At 34.7% G+C, this 25,276-nt stretch overlaps 1 protein-coding gene and 1 non-coding gene across 2 annotated transcripts in view; one reads left to right on the top strand and one right to left on the bottom strand.

Annotated features, from left to right (window-relative positions):
* Window positions 1-3,408: 3,408 nt before the first annotated feature.
* Window positions 3,409-3,482, bottom strand: TRNAN-GUU (transfer RNA asparagine (anticodon GUU)). Its single transcript has one exon. It is a non-coding gene; the product is annotated as a tRNA-Asn (tRNA).
* A 110-nt stretch (window positions 3,483-3,592) lies between these two features.
* The window catches only part of LOC104890446 (protein ILITYHIA), a 42,709-nt gene continuing 21,025 nt past the window's right edge, over window positions 3,593-25,276 (top strand). The window contains exons 1-24 of the mRNA XM_010675944.4: window positions 3,593-3,889; window positions 8,494-8,870; window positions 8,979-9,107; window positions 9,210-9,591; window positions 9,734-9,880; window positions 10,382-10,566; window positions 10,659-10,785; window positions 10,932-11,005; window positions 12,123-12,199; window positions 12,334-12,370; window positions 12,446-12,609; window positions 13,983-14,166; window positions 14,611-14,688; window positions 17,046-17,165; window positions 17,268-17,327; window positions 18,157-18,240; window positions 18,326-18,425; window positions 18,521-18,690; window positions 21,549-21,851; window positions 21,940-22,056; window positions 22,166-22,267; window positions 22,354-22,503; window positions 23,135-23,299; window positions 23,373-23,549. Coding sequence (XP_010674246.1) covers window positions 3,775-3,889; window positions 8,494-8,870; window positions 8,979-9,107; window positions 9,210-9,591; window positions 9,734-9,880; window positions 10,382-10,566; window positions 10,659-10,785; window positions 10,932-11,005; window positions 12,123-12,199; window positions 12,334-12,370; window positions 12,446-12,609; window positions 13,983-14,166; window positions 14,611-14,688; window positions 17,046-17,165; window positions 17,268-17,327; window positions 18,157-18,240; window positions 18,326-18,425; window positions 18,521-18,690; window positions 21,549-21,851; window positions 21,940-22,056; window positions 22,166-22,267; window positions 22,354-22,503; window positions 23,135-23,299; window positions 23,373-23,549 — 3,624 coding nt within the window. The 5' untranslated portion in view covers window positions 3,593-3,774. The remainder of the gene's footprint in view (window positions 3,890-8,493; window positions 8,871-8,978; window positions 9,108-9,209; window positions 9,592-9,733; window positions 9,881-10,381; window positions 10,567-10,658; window positions 10,786-10,931; window positions 11,006-12,122; window positions 12,200-12,333; window positions 12,371-12,445; window positions 12,610-13,982; window positions 14,167-14,610; window positions 14,689-17,045; window positions 17,166-17,267; window positions 17,328-18,156; window positions 18,241-18,325; window positions 18,426-18,520; window positions 18,691-21,548; window positions 21,852-21,939; window positions 22,057-22,165; window positions 22,268-22,353; window positions 22,504-23,134; window positions 23,300-23,372; window positions 23,550-25,276) is intronic.

The raw sequence follows: 25,276 nt of genomic DNA, 5'->3' as shown, positions 1-25,276 counted from the left end.
TGCTGCTGCGGCAAGGCTGTAAGTCGAGGCTCCATTGAGCCGTTGTGATTGTTGATGTCGTTAATCTGATGTTGCTTGTGTCTCGTGTGTATGTGTTTGTCAGCTCTCCTCAATTCATTTTTCCTTCTTCTTGCCAAAAGAAATCATGGTAATTAGATTTTATTTTCTTACTTCTGGGTGATATCACAAGTGATGTGCTACCGTAATTCGATTTTCCAATTATCCTGCATTTGGGTTTATTATATATAGTAGTAGTTTTTAAGCATTTTATTACGTTTATATTAGTAAGAAATAATCTTTGACACCCAAAAATCACGGGACAAATCTTCAACTTATGGAATATCTAAAATGGAAATGATTAGGAGTGATTTTGTTTATCTTTTGCAATAATATTGTTAAAGTTTAAATTATGGATTTATTTTTGGAAGTGAATAATTTGTTTTCCTTAAAATCACCGGTTTTTTTCGAAGGTGCATGTCATTGAATGATTTATGCAATATTGTTGTTTAATACAAATTTCATAATGTCATGATATTAATTGCCAAATTTACATCCTCAATTAACGCAAATCACGGTTTTCTTCCTTAAACACCAAAATTTTCGAAACAATGTATTTAGATGCCATGTGGACATCGAATTTGAGGACCTCAGTTAGTTGAGCTCTAGAATGGCTTGGTGAATAATTAAGGAAGGCAATAATTAAGATTGATTGATAATTTAAATTAATTGCCATGTTTAGGTGTTTAGTAAAATTTTCGAGCATAACCAATATGACAATTAAAAATTTTGGTCAAAAGTATATGAATTTGAGATTTTAATTGCGTAATTGTAATCATAATTAACTTCAATCACATTAATATATAAATGAGATATGCTTGATTTTCGGAAATCTCATATGATATCATAATATAAATTAATTGCCTTACTTAAAAAATCAATCAACATAAATCACGATTTCTTTTCCATTTTTCATTAAATTTTCGGCCATTATATTCCGAAATGTCACGTGGACACTCTCATTGAGAGTTTAATTGTGAGGAGCTCTAGAATTGCTCGGTTAATGTGAGCTTGACACGTCAGCTTTTGGATTCTGCTTTAGATAATAGTATAGATAGATAGATTGTACCTAGAAGCATTAATAAAAATTTAAATATCAACATCATGTTTATAAATCGATAAAGTGATATATATAAAAAATTTACAAAAAAATTTGATGTTCATAAACAATAGTGTACAAAAAAATTATTTTACCATTCCAACTCGTACAATAGCCTCAAGATTGTTGCACTTCAAACATCATGTAAAAAAAAAATCAATCTTATCAATGTAATCCCATGATAATTAAGTTTAGCAAGCTTTCAGTAGATAGTTTTTGTAGAACTTTTTCATCGTCACAAATGTCATTAAGTCCCTTGCAACTATATTTAGAGATTAAGAATAATAATTATATAGATGTGATATATATGTAATTTGAGAAAATCTTAATCAATTGCTAAACATATAATCGGTTAACTCTTGATTAGAATTACCTATTGAAAAATGGGAAGAGTGTTTGTTTCTTCCTTTATAGTTTGAGTGCTTAAAGTATTTAAAAAACAATACTTTTGTAGTGTCTTTTTGCAATACCTTGCAACTGGATGCAAAGACAATATTTTGATTTTTCATTGTGTATGTATAGCGTGAAGTATCAAACCTAAGGGATAAGCATCACTTTGGTCTATAATATCATGCTATAATTTACATTTGCTACTTACAAATTCCGTCATGTTATGTTCGTTAATTGAGTTGCTGAAGGAAAGCTCACATGCTTGCCTTCACCTTTATTCTTTATATTTTGCTGCACTGTGCAACCCGACGCAAAATATTATTTCTATTTTTGCCGATAATACTACTTTACAACTTTGAAACTAATGACAAATTGTGTTACAATCACGACAAATTGAAACTAATGACAAATTGTGTTACAATCACGACAAAAATAAAGAAGACGTCCAAGAATATTAATTATAAATCATCAAAATCAATACATTAGACAAAGTACTTAATAATTTGATAATGACATGAGAACAAAAGAAATAAGTACATAAATAAAGCGCATAAAGATATGTAAATCATCTTATTACAACTACGTACTAAAAAATAAATATGAACCAAAAGAAATTTAATAAGGTTATCGATAATAAAAATGGTAATGACAATTACAATCAAATTTTAATTACTACGTTTTAATCAATTGATAGATAATAAACTAATACTTTGTTGTTAACGCCACAACATTCCGTGTTGTTTAAATCAAAATCTTCAAAATACTCATCATCAATCTTGTAAGCTCTTGATAGAATGCATTGTAGATCATATAACATCATGTTCGAATAATCAAAATATGGACGATAACCATGTATTGTTGTCCAAACGTCTTCAACATAAGCCCAAACTTCATTGCTTTTATTAAAATCATATGTAAACATATTGGACACATTGTGGAAATAAAAATGACCTCCACGGAAGAGTGTTAAAACCATAGATTCAACATCTAAGAAATTCAAATATTCAACTTTAGCGGGCCATTTTTTTGATGGATTTTCGGTTTCTATTATGTTTGGAGGAGAACATAATATTGATGTAGAAGTAGGGGAAGAAGTTGACATCAATATGCAAATTGAAAGTCCGAAATTGAGTTGGGATGTTTGAAAAGAAAACGACACTATTTATACTAAAAAATCTTCCGTTTTTTTTTTTAAATATACGTTATCTAGGTAATTATCGTTGATTGACAATCAGAATAACTATTGATTGATTGATTGGTAATATAATTTCGGATAGTATCAATTTAAATTAACTGATTGATTGACAATTACCATTAAGTGAGGGAATAATTAAGATTGATTGATAATTTAAATTACTTCCCGTATTTAGTTGATTAGTAAAATATTCGTATAAACCCAATATGGCAAAAAAAAAATTCGGCCAACACTGATATTACATTGAATTTTGAATTACGAAATTGTACCCATAATTAACTCTCAATCACATTAATATATGAATGGAATATCCTTGATTTCCAGAAATCTCTTATGAGATCATGATATTAATTGCCTAAATTAAAAAATGAATCATTTAATTTCCGAAATCATTTGCATTTTTCATTAATTTTTCGGCCAAAAAAACATGCATTGCCACGTGGACACTCTCATTGAGCGTTTAATTGTGAGGAGCTCTAGAATTGCTCGGTTAATGTGAGCTTGACACGTCAGCTTTTGTCTTCTGCTTTAGATAATAGTATAGATTAGGACCGCCCCTCGTGTGGCTCCTAATGTTCTTTTTTCTTATCTTATATTAAAAAAATAATAATCGAGGAACAAACCAAATTTTTTTGGACAAAGTAAATTTCCAAAAAAAAAATATTGACGCTAGAAGGAGGGGTCGAACCTCCGACCTTGTGGTTAACAGCCACACGCTCTAACCAACTGAGCTATTCCAGCTTTGCAATATTCATACATAACCATAAATATACTCTGAAATATCGAGTCATTCTGTCTTCTCCAAAGCAACCCAACATACTAGTATACTACTCTTACAGCAGCAGCTGCTGTTGCACTTGCACATCTCTAAAACCCTAATATATATTCAAACCCCCCACTTTTTACCCTCTTTTTTCTCTCTCCTCCATATCTGCATTTTTTTGATCACCATTTTCATCATTTTACCCGCATTTTCACTCTCCTCTTCATCTAAATCATTTGGATCTTCATCTGATTACTCAATCTTTCTTCAATGGCGGACTCAATTCAGAGGCTGAGCTCACTCGCCGAGTCCGTCACTACTTCTTCTACTAAGCGCCGCATTCGAATCTTTCGTTATGATATTCCCGATATTCTCAGCAATACAGGTATTTCTCTCTGTTAATTTTTCATTCTTTGTTACTTTTTTTTTATTGCTAATTTTATATTCCATTTTTCTGGTATGTGTTGTTACTAAGATTCGTTTGTACGATTGAACACTTGTTTGTATCGTTACTTGCACTCAATTGATTAGAATTTTTAATTTTGGAACAATTTGAAGTGTGTTTTTGGCTTTTGATGAAGTAATAGCACTTCATTTTGAGTTGGTTTGATGCAAGTGGAAATTGTAGTGTGGTGGCATTGGTTGAATTTAGACTGCATGAGGATTTTAGGGATGAGTTGTATTGCTGAATGAAGAAAATTGAAGTTTTCACAGGATTACTAATTGATGGAAAATGAAGTGTTTGGAGTTAGGTCGATATTCGATATAATGTGAACGAGCGCACATATGGTAATGTTGTTTCATGTTTGCCTTGTGAAAGAGCTCCGATATGGTAATCTTGTTTGCTCCCATTTGAGGAGAAACATGCTCCTATTTATCAAGGAAGGATATTTTAATTTGGGTTTTATTGTGTGCTCGGGATTTTTTTTTATGAATAGAGGTAAAATGTTGCTGGAGTTTTGGTGTTTGCCTTATATATGAAAGGATAATTCTTTATGTGAAAATTGATGAGAGTGATTTTTCTAGTAGTCAGTTTGGTAAGACTTAAGTCTTTGCATTTCTAATGATGAGGAGGTATGTTTAGCCGTTCCAGAATTTGCATAGGTGAAAAAGGTCACGGAAACCAGTTGCTTAGAAGTTATGCCTTTCAAAGATAGAACTATTGGTATGTCTAATCTTATGATATTCTATTAATAGACACACTTTCAAGTAAGAATTTTACTTATGAATGAGACACAATGCAAAATGAGATTTGTTGGATGTAACTCAGTTTTTGACTTTATATTATGAAGGATTCTTAGAGGGAATGTTCAAAGTAAACACGGGCTTGTATTTATTTGTCTCAAAGTAACATACTCCTTTTCATATTTAATACTTGTAACATTGCACTCTTAGTCATAAAAGGCGCATGGCGCACCAAGGCACAAAGTGAGGGCATGTGCATCTCGTAGGCAAGGCGCACCTTTGGTGCCAAGAACCTTATAATCAATTATAGAATATATATGTACTTAAAACAACATAATAATAATTAAAAAAAAGCTGCTATAATGAAACATACAGGCTATGTCTACGGACTAAAATTAGCTACTCTAGAATTTGCATATTGACGTATAGTCGACCCGTGAAATTAGGCTACTTGTTGCCAGCTATTGGATTTATAAATATTAACTCTAAAAGTGGAAAAAAATGTAATTTTTTATTCAAAGAAAAAAGATTTGACCCGGGGCTAAGAAAAACACAAGCCAAAAAGAAAAAGGAGAGGAGAAGGTTAAGAGAACGGAAAAAAGAACACGTGACTACTTCTCACTCTTAGGGAGTAGGGTTCAGGTCGAATAGAGAGGAGGAGAGCATATCGGAGAGAGAGAAAGAGAGAACGATTGACCTACAAAACTTGATTGGCGACGAACGCTAGAGATGAGGTGTCGGAAACGACCGAATATTGATCGCCACCCACCTCTATTGTATCTAATTATCAACAATTTCCCAAATGTTTTGCAGTTCATGAATTAGGGTTTCTCTAAAATTAGGTCTTCTAATTTTTGGTTAAATTGAAGTAATGTCATGCAATTAATTGTGGGAACATTTTCCTTTGTATTGTATGCCCTAACTACTTCAATTAAATGTGGTTAAATTGAAATAATTTCATGTATTTAATTGTGTGGATATCATGGTTCTTAAGCTATAATACTAGATGTAAAATATCTACCCTTTTAGTTCAATCCTATATCAAAGAAAAATGCATAATATGTATGTTCGTGTTATGTATGTTCGTGAGATCCGATTGGTTTGAAGTTAATACATATTCTTAGGTCAAATGATTATAGTATGCCGTCCCTTCCATTTGGAACTTTACTGAAACATCATTGTTGCCGTAGTTAGCCAAACAAAAAATTTCAACCTATTTTAACTTGGAGACTTATATATATTCTTAACTAAATATCGATCCTGTTGTGTTAATTATTAAATTGGAAGTTGGAACTTCTTTTTTGACACATTTACATATGATATACTTCCCCTTTTTTTTTTATAAATTTAGTTTTACCATTTTCCTTTGTAGGTTTTGCAAAAGACAATATTGAACATTTAAATCTTTACTTTTGCACAATTATATACTCCCTCCGTCCCAAAATATAGTTCCCATTTTCATTTTGGATGTTCCAAAATATAGTTCCCATTTCCATATTTAGTTCCACATTTTTCCATAATTTGTCTAGAAAAACCGTGTCCCATAATTGATTTGCTTCTTGAAATTTGTTTTTTCCTTTGTTTATTCAACCAAAATTTTACAATTAATGATCTTTCACCAATTATTCTTCATTCTCTATTCTAAAATTATCTTTTCCCATACAACTTTTATTTAAATAAATAAAAAATCCTTACTATCTCTCTTAGATTCTACTTGCATAAATTACCGTGAAAAAAGAGAAATGGGAACTATATTTTGGGACGGAGAGAGTATTGTGAAAAGATGATACCGTGAAAATATATGTGGAGATAAATCTAACATGATCCCATGACAATGCTTTTTCTTTCATATAAATAATATAAGATGGTCAAAGTGGAGTGTGTGAGTAGTGTTAAAAGTCACAATGGTACAACAAATAAAGTAGTTACCTGAAAAGGTTGTATTAATATGTGGTTTTATGCATCTCATTTCGGAGCATATCTCGAGCTACATACAATGTTACAAATATTGCAAAACTCTAAAGTTGCAAGTCTTCTGTTTATCCCGACAGTGCCTGTATATCTCGAACTTTATTTATCTGTTTTATCGATATAAACTCTAAATTCTTCCGAATATTATTTATACCGTGACATGGTGTGCCCATGTGGTATGAAGTATGCCCCCGTGAAGTTTCTATATTTATATTTATGTTACATAGTTTTCATTGACATAGAGTTTGATTATCTGATATGATATACAAACTTGAATTATCTGACAACAACATTTGTTTATGTGTCATATACCTTTGATTATCTGACATTAACATTTGATTATCTGACATTAACATTTGATTATCTGATACTGATTTTTAAATAACTCATATCATTCATTCAATATATGATACAGATCATTCAACATTTGGATTATAAGATATCAACATTGATTATCTGACGACAACATTTGATTATCTGACATAAAATTGATTATCTGATAGAAAGCTTTCAATATCTGATTATAAGCTTTGAATATCTGATAAAAACTTTCATTATCTGATATAGACATTTAATCATTTGATATAAACATTTTAATGGCTGATATATATATAGGATTATCTAATATAAACATTTCAATAGGTGATACAAATTTTTCTATGCACTTCTCTGTATTTGAAAATTTCTTTTGAATGTCTGATTTTGCATATTTAAATCGTTAATCATATATTCAAATATTTAGTCAGATATTGAATATCCAAAATAAAAACGCCAAAAAAAATAACAATTGAAACCCCTTGCTGAGATTATTATAGACAATGGAATTATCCTTGAGCCCCTTGTTGAGCATTTCTCTGAGATAGTCAACCGCCACTGTCGATTAATCCTTTGGGTAAGTGGTGGGAAGTGACGGAAGAGGGGCCGGAGGGGGAGGAGGAGAGGATAGAGTGTTAAGCTTGGACCGCCTGTCTGCGTTGCAAGTGAAGACGATGGGGGTGGGGTTTGATGAGTGAAAGAGGAAACTGATAATGAGGTTTAAGTGGGCTAATGTTTAGGTCAGATGCTCTGACCCAATACTTTGACTATAACATACATATACATACATATTTACATATACATACATATATACATATACATACATATATACATATACATACATATACATATACATACATATATACATATACATACATATACATACATAGGGGCAAGATCACATGAGAATTCTCCTTACATGAAAAATGAGAATGATTGTGAACCATACGATTGGATTAGAGTTACAATACTTGTTCTTTAGAGTTATATCGCCTTAAAAAATTTTGAGCCCAGAAAAGAATTTCTTTTTTTGAATTTTTTTCTTCTAATATTCTTTTTTTTGGAGTTACATCACATTTTTATTAGAGTTATATCACTTATTCATAAGATTTATAGTGCGTAAAATTCATTCTCATTTCTCATGTAAGTATGCATTCTCATATGAAATCACTTCTACATACATACATATAAACATACATATATATATATATATATATATTTATTTTGTAAAGGTAAGGTGAAGGGGGCATACTTGAGGTGTATAAGGAGAATTTCTCAAATGAGTCCGAAGAGGTTTGATCCATATACCTCAGTGATATGGGGTGGGAAGTGATGTCGCTACTCAACCATCTCAATCTCCATATATATATATATACACATACACACACACATATATATCCCGTAGACCCCTTGTGTTATTGCTAGATACTAAAATAGTTTGTATTACAAATGTTCTTAGTTTAAGTTCATTCTTTAGCTTAGTTTAACACCATCGTCCCAATTGATTGTTCTTTGCAGATATGTCAAGTGAGGTTGCAGCTGTCATTGTGGATATAATTTTTAGAACTTTGTGCATTTATGATGATCTTCGATCACGGAAAGCTGTGGATGATGTTCTTTTAAAGGCATTGAGTGAGGTTATATTCATGAAAACTTTTGCAGCTTCCCTTGTTCAGTTTATGGAGAGACTGCAAAAGTCTCATTCACACATAGGATCCTACAGGCTGCTTAAATGGTCGTGTTTCCTTTTGAGTAGCAGTAAATTTTCCTCGATTTCAAAGAATGCTATGTCCAGAGTAATTGCGGCACAGACATCACTGCTTCATCTTGTTATGAAAGGATCGTTTCGTGAGAGAAGGGCTTCTAAACGATTGTTTTTTAGCTTTTTGTCGAAGGTTGTTAACTAATATTCTGGATTTGCAATTGGCTGGTTTACTTTTAGTTCTTTTAATAAGTTTTTGAGCTGGGATCCATTATTTTCTTATTATTTCCAATGTCATTAGTCCCAGGATATCCACACAAGCTACATTGAAGAGTTGAAAGAGGCAAGGATACCCTATAAAGAATGTCCTGATATTATCTGGTTGTTGATAGAATATACACGGAAGCATCCTTCTTTTGGACAACACAAGGTGGGGATCTGATACGTTCCACCGTGTGTATAGTCTAGATTATATTATCGCCATTTCCACTGTTATCTCCAGATGGAGTTCTAAAGTAACTTTTTTGTGCAGACAATGTTCCTCGACTTATATGTGAAAGCTGTCCTTAATGCCAGAGAGAAGCCAGCTAAGGGACTAAGTGAAGCTTTTGGTCCACTTTTTTTGTGTCTAGCTCATGAAGAATTTGGAAATGTTGTTGTTCCTTCAGCTGTTAAAATGTTGAAACGAAATCCTGAGATTGCGTTGGAACCAGTTGATATTCTCTTGAAATCAGTGAGCATTGACTTGAGTAAGTACTCGATGGAATTTCTCCCTGTGGTATTAACACAAGCTCGTCATGCCGATGAAGGAAGGAGGCTTGGTGCTCTGGCAATTATACAGTGTTTGAGTCAGAAATCCAGTAATCCAGATGTTACTGATACAATGTTTAAAGCTATTAAAGCTATAATTGGAGGTATGATGCCAACATGTTATGGCGTTATAACTTGGGTTGCTGTTATTGGGTGTATGTTTTCCATTGCTTTTTATCTTTTGGTCTAAAAAGTAGAGGTCTATAAAAATTAACTTATATTTGTAATGTATTCTATAACAAACAGGATCAGAGGGAAGACTGCAGTTTCCTTTTCAAAGGGTTGGCATGTTCAATGCACTGCAGGAATTGTCCAATGCTCCTGGGGGAAAATCGTTGAATGACCTCTCATCTTCATTGTGCGGCTTCCTCTTGTCTTGTTACAAGGATGATGGTAATGGATAACTATGCAAACTAGTTTAAAGTGAGACATACATATATAGTAGCAAGCAGACCGTTGGGTCAGGTTTTGTGATGAGATGAGATAAGATTTTCTCCACCGAACTTAACCCATATGTAAAATAGGGCAAAAAATTTCACGAAATGAATATATGCAATTTTAGCTTTTCTATGAAATATAATTGTGGTCAATCTTTCGAACTTCTTATGTCTTTACTATTTTTCACATTTATGATTGTAATTTTATGGTCGAGTTATTAAATAATGAGTTAGATGGATCATAGAAGGTCAGTTTCAGGATGTAAATGTCAACCCTTACCTAACCTTCTAGTGATACAAGTTATTTGCTGTCAACCCGAGTAATATAATAATCTCAACTTTAACCGGCTATTTGTTTGGTTAGGTTCGGGTTGGCTCAATTTTTTTGGCTCTACATACACACTATGCTCTTTATTAGTTGCTTCTTGTGGCTAATCCGTTTTATTAATCATTGCAGGAAATGAAGAAGTAAAGCTTGCTATCTTATCTGCGCTAGCTTCTTGGCTAGCGCGAGGTGCAGATTGTGTCCAACCAGCCATACTTTCATTTTTCAGTTCAGGACTGAAAGAGAAGGAAGGTCTGAGAAGGGGTCATCTCAGATGCCTAAGGGTGATATGCAATAATGCTGATGTCACTTTACAGGTCTCATATTGCATTTTCTGTCGCTCTCTTTAGTTTGGCTATTGCTCTTCTTCTGAAGTTTCAATTTTGTTGGTGATGATGTTACAACATAGGTGTCATCTTTGCTGGGACCTCTTATTCAGATAGTAAAAACAGGATATACTAAATCTGTTCAGCGTCTGGATAGCATCTATGCATTGCTTTTGGTAGCAAAGATGGCAGTTGTTGATATGAAAGCAGGTATTTTTCAATTTGCAGCTAATAATATTTGTTTTTGAATTCTGTATCAGACTCTAGTGGGTGTCTTTTTTTTTTTTCTTCTTCTTTTCCTGCAATAAAATATGAAGATATTCTCCTAAAACCTTCTTTTACAATCTGCTTTCCAGAGGAGGCTGTTATGAAGGAGAAGATCTGGTCTTTAGTTGCTCAAAATGAACCATCCTTGGTTCCTCTTTCCATGGTATCATTTGTTCATTTGTATTTGTATGTTCTATCCTATGATTCGTAACATGTCTAACGATGTTAGATCATTGTCGAATCTCCTGAGAATAAGATTCAAGCAGGCATTATGCAAGTATGCTTGTATTTAAAATTGAGATTAAAGTAGTGAACTTTTCTGGTACAACTGTTGCGCCATGTGGCAATACAACCCTCTCACAACCCCGGAAATTTTTTCATGGTCAAGATCCTTATACCCTTTGTACCTTTGACACGGTGACACCACAAATGACTGTATCATTCTCTTTATATTGCCCTTTGCGTCATTGACACCACAGTTACCCATATTTTTCTCTTGATTGTTCCTTTCAATAGATTCCATTTACTGCTTTTGGAATTCTAGACTACTAGACTACCTTGCATATCAATGTTTTTGGGGTTTCAGTAATGTGGGGATGCAATTGGACGGTGTTACCTAATTAGCAGTAAGAGCATGGGTACTGAGACGCAATATAAATGGTATTATTAACTTTCCCCTCTCCATCACATGATCGCTTTCTGCTCACTCCATCCAATGATTTCCAATGCCCATCATTATCTTCTTTCTCCGTGAATTTCCAAATTTTTTTTTTCTCTGATTGCTACTATTGATCTCTGTGCCAAGCCCGCATGTGAAAAATATAGGGACATAGGGGGTATTTGGTTTGTGGTAAAATCTTCTTTTTCAATGAGTCATTGATGGAGCCTCGAGTAGTTTGCATCTAGGTCATTTACTGTAATTAAGGAGAAGCTAACGACAGAGAAAGTAATTGTTCATACTTCATTGGAAAGGACAAGATGCTCTTACTCTTTGTCTCATTTACACCCACCCTTGTCCACAACGGGAGAGAGAGAAGGAAAAGCTGAAAGGATAGATGGTCGATTAACTCTTGTCAAGTTACCCTGCAGTATTGCATGTAATTTGCTCATAGGAGCTTGGTTGCATGATTTTTGAACTAGGAGAAGTATGATGTATGTATTGTTTCTTTACCTCCCTGCATTGTTGAGACTCTATCTATCTTCTTTCTTGCTAGCTAAATGCTACCATGTCATGTATATAACCCTTAAACCATTTTCATTTGTTGTACATATTTCTTTAGGTTCCAAAGCTATCAGATGAAGATTGTCTAGCTTGTGTTGATCTCCTTCATGTGCTGTTAGTGGACCATACCAAAAGGTGAATTCTGATCTAATTTCTGTGGGTTCCATTTGTTTTATTCTAGAGAATAATTTTAATTGTTTCCTTCAACTTCTGTTAAATGTTTTCTTTTGCCAATAGCAATGAGATTTAATTCCTTTACTGTTTTACAGGATTTTGGAGTCTTTTGTTGTACAGACCTTGTTTCAGGTAAGCTAGTAATGTTGTTGTTTGCGTCTCCTCCTTGTTGTAATAATGGTGGTGATTACTGTTAGTCCACTGTAGTTATTGTTCCATCTTTTGTGCCACCCATCATGGCACATCCGCAAATCTGCATATGGCATTGCCAAAAGAATTGTTGAAGCAGTTCCCGAGAGAACAGAAGTGCTTTTGAAAGAATTTGCAGTTTTCCTTTCAGCTGTGGCAGAAGCTCGTCTTCTACAAATAAGGTATCTTTTACCATGTGCCTCTTGTTATTATTGTTGTTGCTTTTACTACTTCAATACTCTGAAGTATGATTTATTTGATTTCATAGTTGGTGTTTTTCTGCAAGATTTGAGAATGTTAGGGAATTTCTGTGCTCTTATATTCTCCTGTTAAGGAATGATGTCTGCTATTATAATAGTTGATATATGCATTTTACTTTGCGAGGAGAGGGCAAGTTCAGTCGACCCCGTCTTATTGGGAGTGAGGCTTTGGCATTTTCGTTATTATTTTTGAGGAGATTGCAAGTCATAATTTCTTGCATTGTGGTCTATCTTCTTGTTTGTGGAACATACTAGTTACAATGACAGGATCATAACTTTTGTCTTGGATCTTTAGCCAACATGCTTTTATTGTTTGGGGAGGACTAGCGGAAGAAAATCTTTATCGGATTCGGCTAGCATGGCTCTCTCTAGTGGTTGGATGCTGTAGCTGTTAATAAAATTTAGTATTTGATTCTACGGGATTTTGTTAAAGTTATAATATTGCTTATTTATAGTGTTATTTTATTACTGTAGTATAGGTTTATCGTCCGGCTTTGTTTTGACTAATAATAACTGTTATTGGTGGTTCATTCATCAGTATACTTAGAATTATGTTTTTCCTCCCTTTTAATATGCGGCTATGCCTTCTTATCATTATAGATCTTCTTTCAATGTTATACTTGTACTGTTTCAATTCAATATTTTTTTTACAACCATCTTTTTCATGAATTAGGATTAATGTGGTTCTGCTAAATTTACCATCCCTGGCTTTTTAAATGGCATGTAACTTGCTGCCCTTAATCCAATTAGTTTGATACTTGCTCTTCTGAACATTGCTTTACGTGCTTATATACACATGCTTTATATGGAAATAGTAGTTATGTTGAGCCTACATCTTGAGAAGGATAGATCGTAGATTTAGCCAATAAGTCATTTAGATGGGCTTTAGTTTTTCCCAATTTGATTTGGTCACTTAATCCCTCTGCCCCCCTCCCAGTTTTGCAATGCTTTCTAAACAAGCGGTCGTACACCTCAATAAAAGAAGCAAGTGTCTCAAACAACTTTTTCTACAGATCTTACATTAAAGAAAAACCAATAAATGAGGGGTACTCCCTGGTGATTCAACTAGAGGAGAACCCTTTTAGGACAGGGGGATCTATATTAACCCCACATAAACTACCAACTGACTTTAAGCTGTTATTCATTTGCTTTTTTATGACCCTGGAACATTACTTTGGATGTTTGAGTGGCGCTTCATTGTAATGTACATTATGTCTACTGCTGTGTGTTATAAATGGAAATAACCATCAGCAAGGTTATGTGGCAATTAGGGTACTTAATCTGTTGTTTTGTAGTGACACAGAAAATGCAGTGGAAGCTTCTGTCTCTTTCATTCCTTCTGTAGAAGTAATGGTGAAGGCCTTAGTACTTATATCTTCTGCAGCTGTTGTGGCTGCGCCAGAGACATGTGGTCACATAATATTTTGCTCACATCATCCGGCTTTGCTTGGCACTGGAAAGAGAGATGGAATATGGCAGGTAACTCTATTGGCTCTATAGGTTACCTCTTACATAAAATTATTGTGGACTCATGTTTATTTTAGGTTCTTCCCCTCCCTCTCTCTCTCTCTCTCTCTCTCTCTCTCTCTCTCTCTCTCTTTCTCTCTCTTATGTGTAGCATACTGGGTTCCTATGCACCTGTTGATTGCTTAAATATTTTGTTATGCTTCATTGTCCCTTTTTATTGCCAGTCATTGCACACGACAATTTTTTGATTGTGAAGCCGCCTTCCTTGTAACCTGAAGATAGATTTAACGTTGTTTAAGTTTGAGCTTGTATTTAATGGTTTGCAATATTTATTAGCTTTCAAGAATCAAGATCTTTTTTCCTTGGATAAGTGAAAGCTACCTGAACCTATTTGAGCCTTCCATTTTATTTTACCACCTCATGCTCATTATGATTTTTTGGTCTCTTTGCTCTCAGAGAATATCGACATGCTTGCGATCGCAGGGTTTGGATATTCTTAGCATTATTGCTGAGGGGATCAAACACATATGTGAGGTGACTTTTCTTTCCCCTTGTTTTTTTATTTATATATTAATTTATTTTGTCTAAAATTATTTTAGGTTTGTTCTTGTTATACCTATGGAAGTTGTTGAGTTGTGCAAAAGTAATATAGATGATTCTGACCTGCAATAACCCCCATATATACTGATTTTATGATATGGAGTTGATTCATGTTTCAGAATGAGATGAACTAGTAATTTGAGGACTTTGATCCAAGTTGCTTATCAATTAGAAAATGGAAGCTGGTCCTAAATGTCAATTAGAGGTTCTTTTTTATTATTTAAAGAGAAACATGTGGCTATCTTCCTAGTCGATGTTTGTGGCACTGTTTATCTATGATAATTATGTACTTTTGTTTGTGTGTGAAGGTGCGTAAGTGATAGTAACCCTTTGTTTTGTTAGTTAGTTGCTATTGATCACTTCTCTGACAAAACTTGCTACTTGGCGTGAAATTTCTTGTTATTGAACTTGGCTCTTTCCTCCGGGGTTGAGTAGACTACTCAGTATTCAATATGTATGCTCTTCATCTTCAATATTAAGTCCATGACCAAATCTCATATCTTCAGCATCTTGTATCTATTGCTCTCTTTTTCAATAAGGTTAGAGATATACAAACCTTAAACCTATAAAAAATAGTATAATAATCTTGGTTTTGGTGTGTGTGGTGTGGGAGGGTAATCTCCTTTGAATCCTTTCTGCGTGAGTTATTGTTCCATTAACTTTGTAAGTCCCTTACTATCTATATGCAAACTTCTCTATATTTCGTAATTTATGAGTGCTTGTCTTTTCTTTTTTTTCCTTTTGCTGTAAGAAAACCTTTACGGTTCAATGACTTTTCTTGACTTCATCATGATTTCAGGGTACAAATTTTTTTGCCATTCTGTTTTCTGTTCTTTGATCACTACCAGAATCGCAATAGAGGAGAGTATTTATGATATCGTGCCAGTGGCGTATCTAGGAATTGACCCATGTGGGTTCGAAATCATTCAAAGAAAAAAAAATCAAAACAGATTAGTTAAATTGCAATACACTAGTCCAAATTTTAAATTACAACCAAAAATTACATTTAAAAAGTAGTAAAATCATTTATGACTTATTATAATTTGTTTATCATCCATTCTTTAAATGTTAAAATTATCCCATGCAATATCTAGTATTTAACACTAACCCACCTTCTCATCTTTCAATCACTTTTTGAAAATAATCCCAACTTTATATTATTCAGGAACTTTCTCAAGTTTTAGAGGGCTTTCTCAAAATAATCCAGGCCCTTATTTTTCTTGCATTGTTTAACCATTTTGGATATGTTCTATATAGAACAATAAAGGAGGAATAACACATTTCTCACTGTTATAACTTATAAGAAGAGCGTAAGAAATGTAGAAGTTACTTATAGCACTTAGAAATATTACTTGTAGCACTTAGAAATATTGAGTTTTAAAAAATAAAGAGTCCAAATTATTTAATAAGATAACACTCAATCTTTTTGGAATTTCTCATAACAATTCAAAGTCAAATTTATTTTCAAATGATAGGTAAAAGTTGAGATTGTTTAGATAGATTTTCACAAAATAAAATGAACAAAATGAGAATCATATATTCCATAAGACTTAAAAAAAAAGAAGTTGAACTCACATAAAAAAACGAAACAAAAAAAAAGAAAAGCAATATGAGGCAGGAGCCTGAAAGTAAAACAAGAAAAGAGAAATAAGAAAGAGGAGAAGCAAAACGCTCTTCAAGTCTTTATAGGAATCGATTCCGCATCCAACATTTGGGGAAAACTTCATCTTGCTCAGCTGACCACTGAGCCAAACGTTTTCAATCAAGTAAACAGCGCGCAGAAGATTAATGTACACTTATTATTTTTCGTTTTTTCGTCAGTTTTCTCTTTTTTCCAGGATTTTGCGTGGGTTCAGTTGAACCCACGCTAGATCCGCCCCTGTATCGTGCCCAATATACACGAAGGGAAGTAAGTTTTTGTAGGCTGAGAGTGCCCCTTTCTGTTTTCAATATGCATCATGTGGATACCTTTAAGACGCTGTTGGTTTCCTGAAAGTTGTGATTCATTTAGGACTGAACAGTGAACACTCGGTGACATCAGGATATCAGCAACCTTTGATATGTTGAGGGCAGTTTTCAGTTAGTACACATTTTAGTTTCTACAATGTGATAAACTTTATTTTGACCTTCTGTTTACCATATTACCTTTCGTGACATAGCTTCCGAATCTAGAAGGAATCTGTTCTAATAAATTACCCTGGCGGCTAACTATAGTCTATAGGAAATCTGTAGTTTTTGAGTTTTTATTTTTCATGATTTTGCAAATCTTTTCATATATTCTTTACTTACAGGTTCTTGTAGGACCAACAGGATTAATGAGTGGAAGTCCTCTTGAACAACAAGGAGCTGTTAATTCCTTGTGTACTCTTATGACTATATCTCCAAGTGATACTTATTTGGAGTTTGAAAAGGTGAAGCACATAATGTTTAGCTTTCAGTGTAAATGTTAATAACTTTTGAGATCCATGTACCAATTCTTAGTGTTGAGTTTCGTGGGCTCTATCATTTTACAGCATTTTAGCAATCTGTCGGATCGCTACACACATAATACTCTTTTCCCGAATGACATTCAGGTAAAGATTTGAACACACTGTTTTATTCATTTATGTGCCAGAGTATTGATTTCTTCAATAATCTTGGTTCGGCTCTTTTATGTGTGTGTAGTTGAGTATTTAACATAGTTTCTTGATTTTGTTCATTGTGTTTTTTTTCTATAATCCAAATAAACACAATTCTGCTTAGATTTTTTTATACAAGATTTGAGTGTGGCTCTTAGTCTTGATGGTGTTGATAATGCATTTAGCTATGAAACATTACATAATAATTGATCGAGTTTAGGTGAAATTAGTAGAAAAATGCACGATGGAGCAAGAATATGGCTTTACAATATCTGATGAAGCATGCATTTGATGAATTAAGTTTATTTGTTAGGAGGGATGTGTTTTTTTCCCCTATTGCTTTTGGTTTAGATGGCCATAGGGTCAGATTTTGAGTAGAAAAAATGGACGCCTAATTAGGTTGATGTGCCATTCGATTTGCTTGATGAGCCATTCACAGAAAGTCGAGTCAAGACATGAAACCTTAGCAGCATTGTCGATTGGTAGTTAGTATCTTGTTACATCAGATAAGGACTTTGGCAAACCGCAATCCCTTCCGTATAGGCTCTTTGGAAATACGTGAAATTGCAGTTACCAAACTTTTTTTTTGGGGGTGTCTCTCCACAGCTGTTGGATCGAAGTTTTGTTTATCTAACTGTAACTTTATATCATTAATGATATTGTGCATCATAATTTTGTGGAAAATAAAAATGTTTAGCTCGGCTTGTATGTGAAGGTTATATGTAGCCATTGTTTACTCGTTTTTCTGTTTCTGTATACTTTTCATATACTTTTATGATTTCAGATTTTCAACACTCCAGAGGGCATTCTCTCAACTGAGGTTGGTGTGTATGTTGCTTCCAGAGACTTTGAAGAGCTGAACAACAAGGTGATCTTTCTGTTCCTACTTCCTTTCCTGTTGACATCTGATTTTTTATTTTTATGCTTTATTCTTATCGGGCATTCCTTGCCAGGAACATGTGAGTATCAATCACTCTGCACGTAAAGACCCGACTCGAAGAGACGCCGCTGGGTTAGGCAAGAAAGACTCTGGCAAAACAGCAAAAAGAAATGGTACACTTTTTTCATCTCTTTCCAGTGTTTTCTCCATGATGGATTTGTAAGAACGAGTCCAGACATTTATTTCTTGCATTGTGTAATGTCTATAGACAAAGCAAAGACTGGTAAAGAAGAGGCACGTGAATTACTCCTGAAGGAGGAGGCTGCTATAAGGGGGAAGGTCAAGGCCATACAGAGGAATCTTTCATTGGTTTTAAGGGCGCTAGGAGCGATGGCTATTGCCAATCCTATCTTCACGCACAGTCAACTTTCTTCAATGGTTGCTATCTTTGTTTCGTAGATTCATAATTTAATGCCTTTTTAATTTGTTATTGTTCCCCCCGGTTCAACATAGGTGCCATTTCAGAGAAGTATCTTACTGCAAAGTATGTGTTGAATCATATTCCACGAGTTCGTTAATGTTTATTATTAATTGGAGGGAGTAATTTGAATACAATAATGTTTAAATAGATTTGTTTAGTAAGATACAATTTAGATTTCTTGACACATATTACTTGTCTATGATGATACTTGTACTTTAATCCTTGACGAGGAAGTTTCAGCCGCACCCTTTTAGTTTACAGTGGAAGCCTGGAAGGACCTGTTGTTGATTGGTGGGGTGGGGTGGGGGGTGGGGGGTGGGTGGGGAGAGGTTCTGGTTATCGCATTCTAATAGCCATGATCAATTTTTTTTATCTGAAAGTCAAAGACTCCAATGAAGATTTTATTTTAGTTTTTGGTTAGTCAATTGGTTTGGTTACTTGTGGACTAATTGTGATTGAAATGGAAATTGTTGACTTAAAAGATGTATGTATTACATTCCTGTTTTGGTTCCCTTTTTTTTTGTCCTTTTACTTTAATCAATACATATCCACCTTTTTGGGAACTTGTGGACTAATTCTGGTTGAAATGGGAATTGTTGACTTAAAATATGTATGTACTACATTCCTGTTTTGGGTCCCTTTTTGTTGTCCTTTTACTTAAATTAATACATATCCACCTTATTAACATTTCTTGGAATCACTCTAGAACACTATTGGTCAAATCCTACTCATCGGTTAGATATTTTGTATTCTCTTTTGATGGGAATTTGACTATATTACAAACTTAATAGCAAACATGGGGAACAAAGTTGGGGGGAAAGCTGTCCTCCCAACAGAAAAAAGTGATGTGATTATTCCTGTCCTTCATATTTGTAAAATTTCAACTAGGACATTTTTTTGTTGGGAACAACCTTATAATTGGTCTTTTTGTTTATTGCATTGAATTATGAAAGACACCCTCTCGTTGATGATGTGTTTCTGGGTTAATCATTTGTGTTGAGCCATTTCACTTGTGATTTTTTGCTAATATATGATCCTTCAACATGCTTTGGTGGGTAATATGGAAAAGGTATGCCATGTATTGACTTGGTTAAGGATATGTATTGAGATGTTGAAACAGATGCAGGATGGATGTCTTGAAGAGTGACGGAGGAAACCCCTATATTGGACTACACGAGGGATGTGCACCAAGTCCTCCTCGTTGCATAAGTAATAAACAGATGTAGCCTGTATTTCATTGAAGTGTGGGAGATAATCGTAAGAAACGAGAGGATTTAAGCTAAGTCTAAGCATAGCTGCAGTGCATTTTTAGTCGTAAGTGAGAGTCAAGTGAGAATATAATGACATCGGATGATAAGGAGTTATCCTGAGAGGAGTTTTTGGTGTTGTGTGTTGATGTACAGAGGTTTTGCGATGGGGATATGTGACTCACAATCAAGGCCACTTTGATGGAGAGGAGAAACTAGGTATAATGTTGCATCGTAGACCTTTAAGTATGAAGACTAAATTCTATAAGATACTATCGAATGAGCGTTGTTATTTCGTTTGAAGTTCTAGACATTTAGGAGTGATCAATGTGGTGTACTGAAGATCTATTTTTTGAGATACATATTTTTGAATCCTTTTGAGATATAATACAGAATTAAGATGTTCAGAAGAAGGTTTGAGTTTTGCATATTGAGGATATGAGAGAACTAATTCGTTGGCTTGGACATTTGAAATGTCAACCAAAGGTTGCAGTAGTAAGGGGTAGTGACAAGTGAGATAATGGAGTTCCTGGAAAAAATTGGGAGGCCAAAGATGACTCGAGTCGAGGGTGTTAAGAATGATATGGAGATATTTGTGCAGAAGCATATAGCACTTGACATAAGGGAGTTGAGGCCAAGGGTCTATGCGAGGGACTTTTTAGCACTTGATCTAATATGTTAACAACACCCCAACCTATTCGTATTAGGATCTATGCGAGTAGAGGGTGTTTGTATTGCTTAATTCTATATTGGAATGATGGAGGCAAATGTTAGAATCTCAAGGCTTTACGGCTAAGTTGGAGCAAAACAAAGTACATGGAGTTTTTATTGTAGTAATGAGAGTGAGACAAGTGAGGATGTGGTAACATTAGATGGAAAGGAGTTAGCCATTCATTAGTGTTTCAAGTACTTTTCGTAGATCTTACAAAGGAATGGGGATATTGACTAATTTGTGACTCATAGGATTCAATGAGGGTGGCTAAAATGGTGAGGGGAAACTGGGAACTTCTGCAATCATAGTGTACCTTTAAGGTTGAACATAAATTATTATGATTGATATTTAGACCAACATTGTCACATGGGTTTAAGTGTTGGGCTTCTAGGAAGGATCATACTGGGAAGATGGGGGTAACAAAATTAAACAGTTTGAGATGCATTTGCGGGAACGTATTAAGAGATAGAGTTCGTAACGGGGATTTTTGAATGAAGTTTGGATTTTCATACAATGTGAATAAGTTTGGGCAAATGAGACGTTGTATAGAGGATGCAGAGGTTGGGGTAGTGGAAAGTTTGGGTACGGGAGATTTCAAAAGAAGTCAAGGAAGGTTGATGATTACTTGAATGGAGGGCGTTGAAAACTATATGAAGAAACTAGATTTATAGAAAAGAATGGAGGTGGATCCATGTAGATGACCATTGGAAATAAAATCTTGACTCATGCAACTGACCCCATCTTTATGTTGTTGCTGTTGATGTTTGAGATGCTAGATATGATGACTCTTCATCACATTTATAACCTGATGCCAAAGTTTCCTGTCGATGCTAATACTAATATTCTCCGAATTCAGGTGAAGTTTGTCAATCCTCTTATTCGATCACAAATAGTGGGCGATGCTGCTTATGAAACCTTGGTGAAACTGTCTCAATGTATTGCTCCTCCACTCAGTAATTGGGCACTCGACATTGCTACTGCTCTAAGGCTAGTTGAGGTATCGGAAAGCCATGTTGTCTTGGACCTCATTTCAGCAACTGATGTGGAGGAAGCGAAGGAGAAGCCGGCTCTTGGTCTTTTAAATAGAGTAGTTATTGGATTAACTGTTTCATGTAAATATGGACCTCTTCCAGTGGACACATATCTATTTGTCTTTCCGGTAAATTTTTACTGCTCAGAATGATATTTATGATAAGGTTGTTTCTTTTTTGTTGTTTGATTATGGAAGTATGGAACTCTATATACAGATCATGGAGTGGATTCTTTTGTCACCAGAGAAAACAGCTGTTCATAATGAGGTGCTTCGGGTCCTGTATCTGCATACAGATCCAATATTGCCTCTCCCCAGGCTGAGAACGTTATCAGTTATGTGGTGGCAGCTTAATACTGTTGAATTTGCTGTGCCTTAATATTGTCTCTTGGGTGTAATTGTTTTGCATTATGCTAATACTATGTATAATATTTTCCATGTAGGTTCTTTATCATGTTCTTGGTGTAGTTCCTGCTCATCAAGCAGCTATTGGGTCCACTCTGAATGAGTTGTGTTTGGGTTTGAAGCCTGATGAAGTTGCATCTGTATGTGTTGTAGTTTTTTTAATGTAATCTGGCTTAAAATTTTTCCTCTTGGTTTGTTTTATACTTTCTTTTATTTTTTTGGGCAGGCCCTTTATGGTGTGTTTGCCAAAGATGTTCATGTTAGAATGGCCTGCTTGAATGCTGTAAAATGCATTCCTGCTGTCTCTAGCCGTTGTCTGGCTGAGAATGTTGAAGTTGCTACAAGTATTTGGATTGCATTGCATGATCCAGACAAGGTTTGGCTTGGAACTGAAATATTTAATGCTGACATATTTTCTGGATGGACTGTGTTTCATTCTTTTAGTAATTACTTTAGTTGCTGTTTGGCCTACATGATTGCTTGGGAACTGGGGAGAGAGCATTAGTTCGGAATCCTTGGGATGTCCTTCCTCAACGTTAAATTGAATGGTTTGTTTTCTGGTGCTAATGTCTCGGGTATTATAGATTTGGCTGGATGGTGATCATAGACTCTCTCTCTCTCTGTGTGTGTGTGTGTGTGTGTGTGTGTGTGTGTGTGTGTGCGCGCTTGGGTATCTTTCACTTCCTGATTAATGTAGATTAGCTTGGCTTTTGGTATGCTGGGCGCTCAATGTTGTTTGGATACAAATTAACAAATCTACAGATTGTAAAACATTAGTGTAGAGATAGATCATTGTCCCTCTTCCAGTTGTAACTGTGCTAGGTGGCTCTTTGACTGCTTTAGCTAATTTTAGAGGCTGGCCATATCCGGTATAGCTTTCTGTGCTCTGTCAGTAAGGCCTTTTATTTATCACAATACCTAATTACTTGTGGAAGTTGAACTATATGTTTTGTTTTGTTCTGTTCTATATTTGAAGATTCATTTGGTTATTTGTAACTTTTTAACAGTCAATCGCTGAAGCTGCTGAAGAATTATGGGATCGCTATGGATTCGATCTTGGGACTGACTATTCAGGACTGTATAAAGCACTTTCGCATGTTAATTATAATGTTCGTTTGGCCGCAGCTGAAGCATTAGCTGCTGCATTAGATGAAAATCCTGATACTATACAGGTAATTGTAGCTGTTTGGTCTTATACAGTAGTTTAGCATTTACGTTGTTTAATTTTTATATGGTTGTTTGCAGGAATGCCTTGCTACTCTATTTACCTTATACATACGTGATGCTGGTTTTGAAGAAGGGCATGCTGATGCTGGTTGGCTGGGCAGACAAGGAGTTGCATTGGCATTACATTCTGCTGCTGATGTATTGAGAACCAAAGACCTCCCTGTTGTCATGACGTTTCTAATTTCTCGAGCTCTGGTAATTCATTGATCGAACTCCCCTTTCCTTGTGTTCATGCATGAAATGCTCGTGCAGGGACAATGTGCTCGTCTAGCATTGTTTTATGAAGTGATCCTGCTAAGCTGCTTTTGTCATTCTTCTTTGTCTTGCTTCTATGGATAGAAAATTGATGTATTTAGTTATTTGACTGTGGAGTGAAAGTTGTCGTACTATTGGTATGTGGTACAGACCGTGGAAAGAGGATGCCTCTTTTAGTATATTTTGAAGGGGCTACTCTCTCAGAAGTTTCCGTGTAGGGAGAGAGATCAATTTTTTTAATATGGGCTGTGCGTATAAGCATTTAGTATAATTTTGTTTTATAGTTCTTTTGTTGCAAGCAAGTTATGTCTTTCTCTGTTGAGGGTGTCTGCTTATGGTTTTAGTGCTCACATATTCTTTACCCTAGGGTATTCTGTATATAGTTCCTTATACACATCTAGTGGATAGTTCTGTCCAGAATTTGGGTATTCCCGACAAGAATACTACATTGCATGTCCTAAATCTAGGGTCAAATGCGTTTTGGATCTTTGGGTCATGACCCAGTTTGCCCAATCAAGTGACACAATTCATTGTTAGCGCAGGAATAATAAATTCAAAATGAGTTAAAGAACTTCACCCCAAGCAATTTACTAATCATAGTTTCAGTTCTGAAGGAGAAGATAGTCAGTTGTCTTCTTCTGTTGTTCTTTGCTTTTGCTGTCAGTAAAGCTATTCTCTGAGATGTGAGCTATGGTGTCTCAAATCAGGGTTTAGGCTTATAAATTTCACGCTCTTTATCAAAAAGGAAAGTAAGTGGAAGACTGAAGTTTGATTCCTAAAGTGACTCAGGTGCCTTTACATAATGGGGTCTGGTTTCAATTTTCTCAAGAGTTGAATAATCGAGTCAAGTAGTAGATAAATCTATCAGTTCAAAGGACACTTTTATGTAATAAATGTGCTCCTGGCTGCTTGATAAATGCTAAGTACTCCACTGACTTTAGTAGTAATAATATTAAGAAATACTATACTTAATGTATTAGTTTAGTTGTAGACCATGAATCTACTCGCTTCATCCTAGAATATTCTGAACACTTGTTAGGACACGTAATTTAAGGATATAAGTTGTAATTTGGTTGTCAAACGTTGTTTTATTGGAAAGGTTTATGTGATAGGAGTTAGTGGGGTAATTGCTTATTGAAAGATAGAGAAAGTTGAGTATTTTAGAGGTACAAGACCCATGTACTTTTTACTTTTGGGCCAAAAGGAATGTCAGAAACCTAATACGTCCTCTGTTTTTTCTAGTTGCACCATTTGCAATTTTGGGTTGTTTTCTTTTAGTTGCACCATTTCTTTTTCTGGCAAAGATTTTGATGTTATTTTACCTTATTACCCTTAACTATTCCCGTTCTTCCCCTAATAAGAGAACTAATTAGATCGACAAAGGCGTCCAATTTCCTTCTCTCTTAAAATTTGTGCAAAAACAAATGGTGCAACTAAAAACACGGAGGAAGAATAATTATAGTGGGACCAGGCTAAATATAGAAGTGTTCTAACTAACCTGGGACAAGCAAAAAAGAGAAGTTTTCAGACTATTATGGGATGGAGGGAACATATAAAATTGTCCAAATATTTTGATGGGTAGAAAATCATGTACTAAAAAAAATAAATCAGATTTGTGTATGTCAGTTCTGGACGTCTGGTACCCGTACCATTATCAAATTGAAGCC

Source organism: Beta vulgaris, chromosome 4 (genome assembly GCF_026745355.1).
Source record: "Beta vulgaris subsp. vulgaris cultivar EL10 chromosome 4, EL10.2, whole genome shotgun sequence".
NCBI classification, from domain to species: domain Eukaryota; kingdom Viridiplantae; phylum Streptophyta; class Magnoliopsida; order Caryophyllales; family Amaranthaceae; genus Beta; species Beta vulgaris.
The sequence above is the reverse complement of the archived record's forward strand: the minus strand, read 5'-3'. Positions and strand labels throughout refer to the sequence as shown.